The 13,284-nt window shown below is 43.3% G+C and overlaps 2 protein-coding genes across 6 annotated transcripts in view; one reads left to right on the top strand and one right to left on the bottom strand.

Annotated features, from left to right (window-relative positions):
- LOC309398880 (mesothelin-like) overlaps positions 1-11,551 on the top strand; it is a 69,337-nt gene extending 57,786 nt beyond the window's left edge. For both annotated transcript variants that reach the window (XM_081966154.1, XM_081966153.1), the window contains exon 13: positions 11,505-11,551. In XM_081966154.1, coding sequence (XP_081822280.1) covers positions 11,505-11,536 — 32 coding nt within the window. In that variant the 3' untranslated portion in view covers positions 11,537-11,551. The remainder of the gene's footprint in view (positions 1-11,504) is intronic.
- LOC309398879 (uncharacterized protein) overlaps positions 1-13,284 on the bottom strand; it is an 80,423-nt gene that overhangs the window by 12,251 nt on the left and 54,888 nt on the right. For 3 of the 4 annotated variants that reach the window (XM_081966149.1, XM_081966152.1, XM_081966150.1), the window contains exons 23-31: positions 11,643-11,789; positions 11,512-11,561; positions 10,442-10,562; positions 9,118-9,203; positions 8,711-8,837; positions 7,322-7,512; positions 3,311-3,401; positions 2,454-2,595; positions 697-881 (exon numbers count right to left, since the gene is read on the bottom strand). In XM_081966149.1, coding sequence (XP_081822275.1) covers positions 697-881; positions 2,454-2,595; positions 3,311-3,401; positions 7,322-7,512; positions 8,711-8,837; positions 9,118-9,203; positions 10,442-10,562; positions 11,512-11,561; positions 11,643-11,789 — 1,140 coding nt within the window. The remainder of the gene's footprint in view (positions 1-696; positions 882-2,453; positions 2,596-3,310; positions 3,402-7,321; positions 7,513-8,710; positions 8,838-9,117; positions 9,204-10,441; positions 10,563-11,511; positions 11,562-11,642; positions 11,790-13,284) is intronic. The other variant, XM_081966151.1, reaches the window with a different exon arrangement.

Below are 13,284 nucleotides of genomic sequence, written 5' to 3'. Positions count from 1 at the left end.
AGAGTGGGTGGAAATGAAGCTTTTCCTATGTTCTCTTTAAATACAGTGAACCTATTAGCCTAAGCCCATAAACTGCAACCGAGACAGGTAGAGTACGGATAATTTTGTTCTCCATTCTGCTATTCAATGCCTCAGATGACTTTCAAGCAGTCTGTTGAAACATACTTGGCTGTGAATCTCCAAGACACGTGATTATTCTTCTCTTAGATATTAAAATAAGAATGGTACTCATTTTATTAAGTAAGAATGGTACTCATTTCTAAAATGGCTTTTAAATGTTGTTTTAAATGAATATAGTAGAATTTTGAAAAAATGACTTTAAATCTTATTGGCTTATTTATTGTTTGATATATCACTAACTTGATAGCAATTTTAATTTAAAAATTCATTTTAAAATATTCTTCACATTTTCTTCTTAAGCTTAATGTGTCACTACATGTTTCACTACCAAATTCAACACCACAAACCAGGGTGTCCTTGGGGGAGGGGTGGGCGGGGTCAAAACCATCAACACAGAGGCTGTGACTATGCAATCAAAGTCACACCCATTCCTTATATGCATCATGTATGCAAAGCGTGGAAACCTGGGGTGAGTGTGTCAACTCTACAATGTCAGTTAGCATTTCAATTTTTGGGACCCCCTCTGAAGACACTCCTGGTATGCATCAGGCCCTCCTCAGTCCACAGGCCACTCACCTTGTCTAACTTCTTCTTAACTATGGCCAAGTAGTCATTTGGAAGGGGCTGATCAAGCAAAAGAGCCAGGTTGGCCTTCACAACTTCATCACTCAGACATGCATCCAACTGCTGGGCACTGTCGTACTGGATTATGAAAAGCGGATCTTCTAGGCTGCTGCTGGTGATGGGAGCAGACTGGCAAGCTGTGGGCAGAATTCAGAGGGAAGAAATCATCTCTTTTTGAGCAGATTTGGGGAAAGTCACAATTCTTTGGCTCTGTTGCTCCAACTTCCAATTCTCTGTCAGGTCCCCTCCTGTCTCAGTGTCTCCCCTTTTCTTCAAGTCACCAAACATTTCCTCCTCCTTACTCATGCTTTTCCAACAAATTCCTTTTATTGGCTGCCCTTCCCCTGAATTTTAATGTACATGGTAAATAACAACAAACATGCTACAAAAATGATAGATTAACACTGTAATTTATCACATGATGGTTTGAAAGATTGTTATTATCCAACTGTAGCACCAGCCAAGCCTAGTTACAACTATCTCCCCAACATTTTAAAGGAAATACCTACATATGAATAAAGGTGCCTGGGGTGGGTGGGGGGTGGGGATAATTTTTTTAAAGTCAAAATGTCGGCTACAACTGAATAACAGAAATTCAGTTCCTTTTTGCATGTGATGCAAATAAAGGGGAGGGTTTTGATTGCAGTGCATTTTAACTGCTTATGCATTTATTTTTATATTGTGCTTCCAATTCTAATAGGAGTATCTCCCATTCATGTCTGTACTGTGTTTCCCCGAAAATATGAGATGTCCTCATAATACAGCCATGCCACATTTTTCTGGTGGGCAAAAATATAAGCCCCCCCCCCCCTGCATATAAGCCCCCTGGACAACCCCCCACCTCCGGCCAGTCAGAGCGCCACTCACCAACCTAGCAGTATCCCGAAGGTACAAAGCCGTGGGAACCTGGGAGGAGGCAAAGGTGATCATGTTGCTCGGCGCCTTCAGGATACCGCTAGGTTGGTGAGCAGCGCTGTGCCCAGCTGAAGAGGGGGGTTGCCGGGTGGCTGCTGTCTTGCGAGCAGGCTCCCAAAGAGTCTTTTGGAAGTGGCCGTTCTGGGCGCACACTCTACGGTTGTACGCTCTACAGGCAGCTGGCCTACAACCATAGAGCCTGCGCCCAGAGCGGCCACGGCCGAAAGACTCGGGTTGGAAGCCGTGGAAAAAGCCAGGCTGGGATGGCGGCTGAGGTGCCCTGGCTCCATAATGAGAGCTAGGCCATGCATCGTGAGGCTGGGAGGCGGGTGAGCAAGAGCGGAACAGCCGCTCGGGCAACCCCCCTCTCCAGCTGTGCAGAGCGCCATTCAATGCCATTTCAAAGGCGCCAAGCCACGGGAGCCGAGCGGCAGCAAACAGGCGCTCACGCAGCTTGGTGATACCCCTAGGTCAGTGAATGCCGCTGTGCCCGGCTGCAAAGGGGGTTTGCCGGGTGGCTGCTCGTGAGCGTGGTCGCTTCATGGCTGTTGTGTTGTGCTGCTGTGACAGCGCAACACAGCCATTCGCCCATGAGGCTGTGCCCGGCTCTTTGGGAGCCCGTTCGCAAGAGAGCACCCGCCTGGCAACCTCAAAACAATAAACCCTCCCGCCATAATAAAGCCCAAGCCATATTTTGTAGGTAAAAAGAAAATAAGACCCTGTCGTATTTTCGGGGAAATATGGTATCTGTTTGTACATGTACAACAGAACAAGAGGCCATTTTCCCCCCTTACTTTCAGTCGCCCGTTTAGTTCTAGGAGGGGAAGCTGGTTTTGATCCAACCGATTTTAAGAAGAGGATTGTTTTTGCCTTTGGAAAAGCTCTTTGGCTGTTGTATCCATCCATCACCTTTCTGAAGAAGATCATCCTTTCTTCCTGAGGAACAGAACATCCATTGGGACAATACATCACACATTTTTTAAGGAAGAGAGATAGTTTGGTGTAACGATTAATCTATCAGTGTCAGGGCAGCCTCCATCAGTAACCAAGAAAGAAACCACTCAACTCCATTTTTCAGAATTAAGAGTACTTTTACTGGTTATGAGTAGAAAGCAGCTAGCAAAGCAAGATCTGAGGCAAAAGCGCACGCAATCATAGATCTCAATATGTCACCCAACTCCCTCCCCCTGGTAACCCCATCCCCCAGTCCAATCCACACACCCCACAGGTGTCATGTGGGCTGCAGCTTCAAAACCCATCATCAGGTTGGTATGCCGGACGATTGGCCTTGGCGGCAATTCCACTATCTGCAGCCTGCGCAGGAGATGGTGAGAAAACCACTCCCTTCTTCATTCACTCCTGTGCTGAAGCTTCCCCTCCCAAATACCATGTTATTTCCCCCCTCCCCGTCTCAATGGCAACCGAAAGCAAGCAGCAAAGCAGAGGCTGACAATCAGGCTAAAAACCTGGAGACTATGAGTTCTTGTCCCACCCTTGACATGAAACCAGTTGGATGACTTTGGGCCAGTTATTCTTTCTCAGCCCTGAGATAACAGAGATGAAGATGGGGACCGCTTCAGTTTCATGGTTGTAGCTGCCACCTTGGCTTCAGGATGGAACCACAGTGTGACTGTTCATCTCCTTCTCCTACCTTGTTAATGGAATCCCAGATAGTGTGATTTGTGTAGAAAGCAAGAGGCCCAAGGTTTTCAAGGGTTGATTCATCCCAGGAGGCAGGAAATCTGGGTCACATGGAAATAGGTATTAGATAGTGATGGTGTGTAATATTATTGAACAGAATACAGCTCATAGCCAGCGGAGCAAAAACTAATAATTAGGTAAATGTGCAATTCTGACTATGAAGACATTTTGAAAGATCTATTTTTTAACATTTTGTAATTTGAAAAAGTCTGTAAAAATTAACTTCGAACTATGCTCCCTTCCCATTAATTCAATGGTACTCATAATTATCATCTTTGTGTGTTCCTGTATTTCTTACTAGTAATTAACTTTAGACCAGCATAACCCATATTGATAAATACATAGACATAGTTGGTAACTAAGCAGGACTTCCATTCATTTTCCATTTTCCTTTCTATCCTCTCAAAAGCTAACCAGGGGTGGGTTCCGGCTTCTGTTTCTGCCGGTTTGCTCAGGGACACGCTAAGCACATGTGCTTGATGCACACTACATGAGCATGGGCAGTAGTAAAAAAAATGCTTTTGAGCATGTGCAGAAGTAAAAAACAAGATGGCGGCGCCTACAGTGCCACCGATAGAACCGGTTTGGGGGCACGGCTGAACTGGTCCAAACCAGCAGGAACCCACCTCTGAAGCTAACCAATGATTGGTGTCCATTATGGGGTGTTCTCACAATAAACCACGTATTTGGTGAACCTGGGGGTGAGTGCAGACCTGCAGAATTCCAAAGGGCTGTTTTTCCTTTTCTTTTTGCCTTTGTGTTAGTCTTGGCTCTTGGTGACTGCCAAGATGAGTCCCTGAAGGTCCTTCGGAAGATTTCAGAAGTGGTTTGCCATCGCCTCCCTCTTAGGACTGAGACGAAGGTTGCCCTGCTAGTTTTGTGTTCAGGGGAGAATCAAATTCTGGGTCGCCTGGGATGCCTTTAACCCTTACTTTCAAAGGGTTAATATCCCGTCGTCTCTATAGAGATTTCCAATTGGACAGAATATGAAGAAAACAGATCAGAACAGAATAACAGAGTTGGAAGGGACTTTTGAAATCTTCGAGTCCAAGCCCCTGCTCAAGCAGGAGACCTTCTACTCTTCCAGACAAGTGGCTGTTCTGTCTCTTCTTAAAAGCCTCCAGTAATGGAGCATCCACAACAGGCAAACAGTTAGGAAATTTCTCCTTAGCTCTAAGTTCTCTGCTTGATTAGTTTCCATCCTTTGCTCCTTGTCTCGCCTTCAAATGCTTTGGAAAATAGGTTGGCCCTCTCTTCTTTGTGGCAGCCTCTCAAGTATTGTAACACTGCTATGTCTCCTGTAGTCCTTCTTTTCATTAGACTAGGCATATCCAATTCCTGCAAACGTTTTTCATGTATTTTAGCCTCCTGCCCCCTAATCATCTTTGTTCCCCTTCTCTGCACTCTTTCGGGAGTCTCAACATCTTTTTTATAATATGGTGATCAAACTGGACACGGTATTCCAAGTGTGATCTTACTAAGGTTTTAGAAAGAGGTTAATGCAACCTTGCATTGCATTGGATTTTCTGGCTGCTGCTACACACTGCTGGCTCATATTTAAGTGATTTTGATAATTTCCTGTTTGTGTGATAAAAAATTGCTTTTTTTTCTATTTTTATTTTATTCAAAAAAAGTTTTAATATAAAACTCCCAAAAATGCAAGAGAAACAAAGAAAAAACAGAAAACATTAAGATTCATTAATATGAGCTAATTTCAATAAACTTAGAGAGAGCTTGGGAAAAATTCCATGGATGAGAATCCTCAAGGGGAAAACAACTCAAGAAGCTTGGGAAATTTTGAAAAATGAAATTACAAAAGCCCAGTCTAGCACAATACCAATGAAGAAGAAAAATAACAGCTCCCAAAAGAAACCAGCATGGCTGCATAAAGAACGCTCTGACAAATTGAAAGACAAAAAAGATAAGTACAAAAAGTGGAAAGGGGGGGACATAACTAAGGCAGAATATCAGCAAATAGCCCGAGCATTTAAAGATGAAGTGAGGAAAACTAAGGCTCATAATGAAGAAAGACTTGCCACAAAAGTAAAAAATAACAAAAAACATGTTAAAAACAAGAAAAGAGTTAAGAAAACAATTGGTCCATTGCTGGGAGAAAGTGGCAAGGTGACAAGCAACAGGGAGAAAACAGAACTATTTAACTCATGTTTTGCATCCCTTTACACAAAGGGATAAAACTGTCCAACCTATCAAAAACAGCACTACAAAAATCAGATTAGGAACACAAGTTGAAATAGGCAAGAAAATGTTAAGTGAGCACCTGTCTACCCTAGATGAGTTCAAATCACCAGGACCGGATGGATTACACCCCAGGGTTCTGAAGGAACTGGCAGACGAGATCTCAGAACCACTAAACTATATCTTTCAGAGATCCTGGAGCACTGGGGAACTACCAGAGGACTGGAAAAGACCTGATGTGGTTCCCATCTTCAAAAAAGGGAAAAAAATAGATCCAGGAAACTACAGACCTATCAGCCTGACCTCAATACCAGGAAAGATTCTGGAAAAGATAATCAGGCAATGAATTAGCGAACACCTAGAAGCAAACAAAGTAATAGGCAAAAGCCAACATGGGTTTGTCAAAAACAGATCATGCCAGACTAATCTTACTGCATTCTTTGACAAAGTGACAAAATTAGTGGACCAGAGGAATGCCGTCGATATAGTTTACTTGGACTTCAGTAAGGCATTTGTTAAGGTAGACCATAACCTACTACTAGATAAAGTAGAAGAATGTGGGTTGGACAGCATCACCACCAGATGGATTCATAACTGGCTGACCAACCGCACTCAACATGTAGTCCTCAATGGAACTGCATCTACATGGAGGGAGGTATGCAGTGGAGTCCCCCAAGGCTCTGTTTTGGGCCCAGTACTCTTCAACATCTTCATCAATGATTTGGATGACGGAATAAATGAGGAACTCATCAAATTTGCAGATGACACCAAGCTGGCAGGAATAGCCAACACTCCAGAAGATAGGCTAAAGATACAGAAGGACCTTGGCAAACTTGAACATTGGGCACTATCTAATAAAATGAAATTCAATGGTGAAAAGAGTAAGGTTCTACATTTAGGCAAGAAAAGCGAAATGCACAGGTACAGTACAGATGATACCTTGCTCAGTAGTAGTAACTGTGAAAGGGATCTTGGAGTCCTAGTGGACAACAATTTAAATATGAGCCAGCCGTGTGCAGCAGCTGCCAAAAAAGCCAACAAAGATCTAGGCTGCAGCAACAGAGGGAGAGAATCAAGATCACGTGAAGTGTTAATACCACTTTATAATGCCTTGGTAAGGCCACACTTGGAATACTGCATTCAGTTTTGGTCGCCACGATGTAGAAAAGATGTGGAGACTCTAGAAAGAGTGCAGAGAAGAGCAACAAAGAGGATTAGGGGACTGGAGACTAAAACATATGAAGAACGGTTGCAGGAACTGGGTATGTTTAGCTTAAGAGAAAGAAGGACTAGGGGAGACATGATAGCAGTCTTCCAATATCTCAGGGGTTGCCACAAAGAAGAGGGAGTCAAGCTATTCTCCAAGGCACCTGAGGGTAGAACAAGAAGCAATGGGTGGAAACTAATCAAGGAGAGAAGCAACTTAGAACTGAGGAGAAATTTCCTGACTGTTAGAACAATTAATCAGTGGAACAACTTGCCTCCAGAAGTTGTGAATGCCCCAACACTGGAAGTCTTTAAGAAGATGTTGGATAGCCATTGGTCTGAAACGGTATAGGGTTTCCTGCCTAGGCAGGGGGTTGGACTAGAAGACCTCCAAGGTCCCTTCCAACTCTGCTATTGTGTTGTATTGTATAGAAATTGAATTATTGTATTAAAATTAGAGGGAATATGTATGAATGTTGTGTTCCCCACTCCCTGCCTCACCCATTTTTTAACTGTAGTTTTAAAACCGTCCGTTTTCATTCTTAAAGGACTCTCTCACCCATATGAGGTGTTCCCACTGGCCAGGAGCATCCCGAGGGCTGTAATCTGAGCAGCTGTGAGATCTGGACACTCTTTCAAATTCTCCAGGATTGCCGGGTCAGAGTCTGTGATGGTGGATGGCTTCATGTCACACGCAAAGAATCCCAGCTTTTGGAGCTGCTCTTTGCTGAGTGAGGTATTTTTTACTCCCTTGTAAAACAAAGATTGAGCTTAATATTGGATCCAGGACTTTTGCCTGGCTCAGAGGCAGCCAGAATTTAGCACTTATCTTTCAATACCTTAACCTGCATTTGGGTGAATGCCACGTTGGGAGCCATACTTGCTGAGTACAAAGCAACGCTTCGAGTCAAGTGGAGTGTAATGTTTGAGTTATTTCTTTTGGGGGGTAGGATTTCCCATCTGACCAGTGGGTCATATACCAAAAGCATTAAAATTAAAGACCAGGATTAGCACAAAGAAGTGGAATTCTGAGTCAACTAGGAAAGGGATTGATTGGATCCAACCACCCTTTCATTTCTCTCTGTGCCTCTGATCTACCATCTTCTGGAGGAATTTTAGGGGCTTAGAATATTTATAGAACTTGTTGCATCCAAATCTGGAGGTGTAAGTCTGGGGTCCCCAACTCCTGGACTGAGGCCCACAACTGAGCTGTGAGCCATTTGGAACCAGGCCACGGAAGTGGCAGGCGAGTGCGTGCGTGCGCACATCTCACTTGTGCAAACAGTAGGTGTGCTTGTGCCCCATTTGTACGAGTGGCAGGCGGATGTGCAAATGGAGCTACATGAGCACATGTGCTTCCCAGCCACTCGTGCAGAACCATCCCCTCCCCCTGCCGGTCCGCAAGGCCAGAACGATTAGGGAACTCTGCTGTAAGGGATGTCATATGCCTGGAAAAATGTCCGTCTGTATCTAAAACTGACTTTCACCCCTCCTTAAAAACACTGTTTTCAAAGAGACAGATGGAAGGAAGGACTTCTTATAACCCCAAATTCTGAAGATTTACTCAGGATAAAAAAAGAAACATTTGCAGAATAAGAAAGCTTCTATGTCAGAGGTGCTGAACTTTTTTGACAATATATCCTTTTCAGGAAAAAAAAATTAAGCATGCATCCCAATTATATGTATATACTGTATATGTATAATTTATATAGGGTGCATGTACTATTATATTAAAATATGTACGCACATTATAAAACATATCCCCAAAATGAAACTAGAAAAGGCAGATATAAATCAGTATTGTAACCTATCTTCTCATATCTCAATGAATCATCTTGTGCACAAGATGCACCTCTTGAGATGTGCACATCCCGGTTTGGAGAGCCTGCTCCGTAGAACACAAAAGTCAGCCAGGAAAGAGAAGGAGGGGGAGAGAGTCATCACTCACAAAACAATGCAATGCATTCTCCAAAAGTCTGGCCCGCTGGGATGATCCATTGGCCAATAAACTTAGGTTCCCTCGAGAAGCCAAAGTGTAAATCATTTCACAGCTTTGATGTTCTACTTTACCTATGCTGGGTGGGGGAAAAACAGAACTGTCATTTAAAATGCAAGAAAAAATGGTTTCTTAAAAAACCCCTCCTTATAGCTAGTTTTTGAGTAAATGCGTAAATATTTCATATCATGTCATGAAGATCATTGTTGCTCCTGGGACTCATCTTTTGGACAGTTGTTGGGGAAGGTTAAAATTGCTAGAATCAAAAGAGAGCCAGAAGAAAAGCTTTAAAAGCTAGCTTGAAAGGGGCAGAGAAAGCCCCTTCCTTCTGCTGGAAAGCACCCTTCAGAACTACTCACGGGAAAAAAAGCAGAACGTCTGCTGGGTAGCTGCTGAGGTTTGTGGTCCGGTTGCTTTTGATGAGAAGTCGGGCCATGCAGGAGAGCTGATAAAAAGAAAATAAGACATTGCTGTCACAATAAGCAAAAAAAGAATCGTATGCTTGTCACTGAAGGTAGATAAACTTCTCAACCATGTGGCCACCTGCATAGTTGCACTTCAGCCCATCTAATCTCCATCAGCATGATCAAAATCCAGGTGGGCAGACAAAAGGGGGTCTTCTGAAGAGCTCAAGGGAATTGGATGCCTAAATGAGTGGAGCTCAAACACCCAGAAGTTACATGGTTGGGAAAGACTAGAATCAGAATTGTAAACAGATTTTGGGAAACACTTTGCATAACTATGGCTTGCTATTTTTTTAACTTAGTGCTAAGCAGAACAATTATGTGCATTTTGGTTCAAATTTACTTATGGTACCACAGAGACTTCTTTCAGCTGGAGATCATAGTTTAATTCTCCCTGAGAAGACTGCAATAAAGTGAAATGGAAGAGAGAAATCAGCAGCAAATTTCTCAGATAAACTAACATACATGACTTTAGATTCATTATGGAACTCCGCACCTGCCACTGTAGATATAAAGCAGTGCAAACAGAAATGTGCAAAATGTAGATATAAAGCAGTGCAAAACAGATATAAAGCAGTGCAAAACAGAAATAAAATCTAGTGGCACATTAAAATGGAATGAATGGGGGAATCAGGTCTTTGGCTGATGCCTTGTACTATTTCCTCCAAGAATGGGCATCCATGGTGTGTTATTCAAACAGAAAACCCACAGGCTCATGACTTAACAAGAAGAAGAGAGAGTTGGAGCTGTTTTTCTACTATAAGGAAGATGTTATGTAGAATGAAATTCCCTCTTCTACATAATCCTGAAGCAAATAGATGCCTTAATTGTTTCACCTGCTTTAGGAAGTAGCAAACCACAAGAAATTACCCAGCAATCCTTTAATATCCAGTCGGCCAATGTCAGGCTTGTCCCAGCCAATTCTGGACATGTTATAAGCAAATGTTCTATGACAAAGGTCTTGAGAGGTCAGTTTTATGGCAAATACTAGAAAAGCCATTAATGTAAAAGGCCAGTTTATAGACGATGGCTGGATATACAGTATCACAAGTGCAATTCAAATGTTATCCTGTTTCATAGCAATCCACCAGGCCCCTGCTTTGGGCAGGAACAGGGCCTTGCCGCTGACATGCCAGACTCAGGCTCTTGGTGTCTGCCCCACCGTATGCAGCCCTTGCACCTGGGTTTGATCTGAACCTGGTCCAAGAGATCTCCTCACCTGTTCTTCACTCAAATTGGCCTTCTTACATCTCACTTCTTGGACTAAGGAGGAGAGCTGCTCAGGCATCAGTTTACTTGCCACATCACACTGAAAGCCTTGCAAGATGAATGGAGAAAGCCTGAAAGCCACAGAAACCGGTCAATCGTGTCTTAGAAGATAATTATACCAGATTTCAACAAGAAAGCTTTTTTAAGAATCTACAGAATTATCAAAATTCTGTCTCTGCTATAGAGGCGCTGTAAATGATGCCCAAGCTCCTGAGAGTCATTTGGCTGAGACGGGGCCTATAAAAATCAAATAAATATACAAAATTTTAAATGGGGCAAAAATTTGATCATAGTCACAGCTACCATCTTGACTTTTCTGACCCCTTTGTAGAAGCTCATGTTCAATATTTCAAGTACTAGTAGTCGCATTACAATCATTGATTTAATGTTAAACTGTTTGCTTAACAACCACAAAATTGGACATGCAAAGATCCGTAAAGGGGGCGTACATAAGTGCACCAGCGTGCCTACCGTCCCTGTCCTACTGTCCCCATCTATTTGTACTCATTTCCTTTGTTCATGTCCATGCTTATACTTATACCCGTTATCTTGTACATGTTTGACAAACTCAATTTAAAAAATGGGGCATGTCTACTTAACTACCACATTGCTCAGCAAGAGAAGTTCTGGTATCAACCATGGTGGTAAGTTGAGAGCTACTTTAGACAGAAGTTCAAGTTGAAATTTTGAAAGCTTGACAAACACAACACATGCTTTGCTTTAAAAGAATTGCTGAACGTATGTGCAACACGCTCAACCAATTTCTGCATGTTCAGAATACACTGAATTATAAACTAACCAAATAGGCATTTAAGCCCAAACGTACTCAGCCTAGGGATCTTGGGAAGAAGCAAGCTGGTTAAGCATGATTGTGTCCTCATTCCCCATACAGTATATAATTGAAATATCCTACACTATTTGAAGGGATAAATAAATACCATCTGTAGCTGCTCTATCTTGTTTTTCTCCTTCTTACCACAACATCCCCGCTTACTCTACTATCATCATCCCAGAACTCACATTGTGTAGTTCTCAATTCTGGTGAAGAGATCTCCAAATATGACTGCTGCCTGGAATGAGAAGAGTACATCAGAAGCAAGAAATGCCGGAGTCTGCCCTGGTTCAGTCAGCAAATATGTCCAGAGCCATACCTGTTGTGGAGACCACGGTTTCTCATTGATTTTGTGGAGATCTGGAATCTGGCCTCCAAATACCAGCAGTGAATTGGGAACAAATTCAATTAAATCATCTGGAACATTATTTAAGATGTCATCAAGAGAGGAGGAGTTTGAGAGGATCTGCAAATGGCCCGAAGAAAGTCAGGTGAACTGCTACAACCAGCAGCTTTTAAAAGGTGCATGCATGCGGAATATCTGTTTAAGGAGGGGGGGGGACCCCAGAAAATTAGGGGAAGGGAAGGGAGACCTAATTATGCATAGCTGGATCCTTTCTCCACAGGGTCATAATCCCCAATGACCTTGTAGAAAAGGCTCATAGAATCATAGGACTGGATGGGATCTTGGAGGTCTTCTAGTGCAACCCCCTGCTCAAGCAGATACCATTCTGGACAAATGACTGTCCAATCTTTTCTTGAAAACCTCTAGCAATGGAGCACTCAACTCCAAGAGGGAAGCAGTTCCATTGATTAATTGCCCTGTCAGGAAATGCCTCCTTAATTCCAGATTGAATCACCCTCTAACAAGCTTCCACCCATCGCTTCTTGTTCTGCGCTCAGGTGCTGTGGAGAATAAATGATGCTCTCTTCCCTGTGACGGCCTTTAAGTATTAGAAGACAGCTATTGTGTCACCCCTAACCCCTCTCTTCATTAGGCTAAACATACCTGGTTCCTTTAGCTGTTCATGGCCCTCCAGACCCCTTATCATTTTTGTTGTTCTCTGAACTCTTTCAAGGACCTCAGGATCTTTGTGAATTGTGGTGACCAGAACTGGACACGGGATTCCAAGTAAAGTCTCACCAGTGCAGTATAAAGCAGGACCACCACTTCCCATAATCTTGATGCTATTCCGGGGAGCTGTCCACCAGCAAGACGGACCCCTCCATGCCTCTCCCTTCACCACCTCCACCCCAGGTATGGTGAGCCCCGCAATAAGACTCGACACTGGATTATATATGCGCGCTTGTGCCCTGCAGTTGCATGTGGTGCCCCACCCCACCCCGGGTTCCTTTTGCGTTCCGTTTTCGTGCCTTCGGGCGGAGCAGAGCGCAGAGCCAGGATGCTGTGCAGGGCACGCTCCCCTCCACCCGGTCCGAACCCAGTAGCAACCCATCTCTGGTCGAGATCCTTCTGAATCTTGAGTCTATCCTCCCCTTCTGTTCCTCATCTACATGACTTATGAAGATATTGGAAAGTACTGGGCCTAAGACAGAACCTTGAGGTGTTTCCTGTGTGTTTCCCTCCATGTAGATGTAGTCCCATTGAGGACTACACGCTTGAGAGCAGTTGATCAGCCAGTTACGAATCCATCTGATGGTGAAGCTGTCTAACCCACATTGTTCTATCTTATCAAGAAGTAGGTTGTGGTCTACTTTATCAAATGCATTGCTTAATATGTTTGTATGCTTATTTAAAATTAAAGACTTTTATAACTCAGAGGTTGATTTTGGGAGAGTTGTTCTCTTGAAAGGGAGCTATAATAATTGTACAAAATAAATAAATCAGAAACTTAATGACAAATTTCAACATCTATTCCCAATCCAGCTGGATGGCAGGGAAACTGTGGGGTTGTAAAGCTCTACATACCACTGCAACTTTCTTCATCAGCAGCTGACAG

The sequence above is a fragment of the Natrix helvetica genome (assembly GCF_964273705.1).
Source record: "Natrix helvetica genome assembly, chromosome: 13".
NCBI lineage: Eukaryota > Metazoa > Chordata > Lepidosauria > Squamata > Natricidae > Natrix > Natrix helvetica.
The sequence above is the reverse complement of the archived record's forward strand: the minus strand, read 5'-3'. Positions and strand labels throughout refer to the sequence as shown.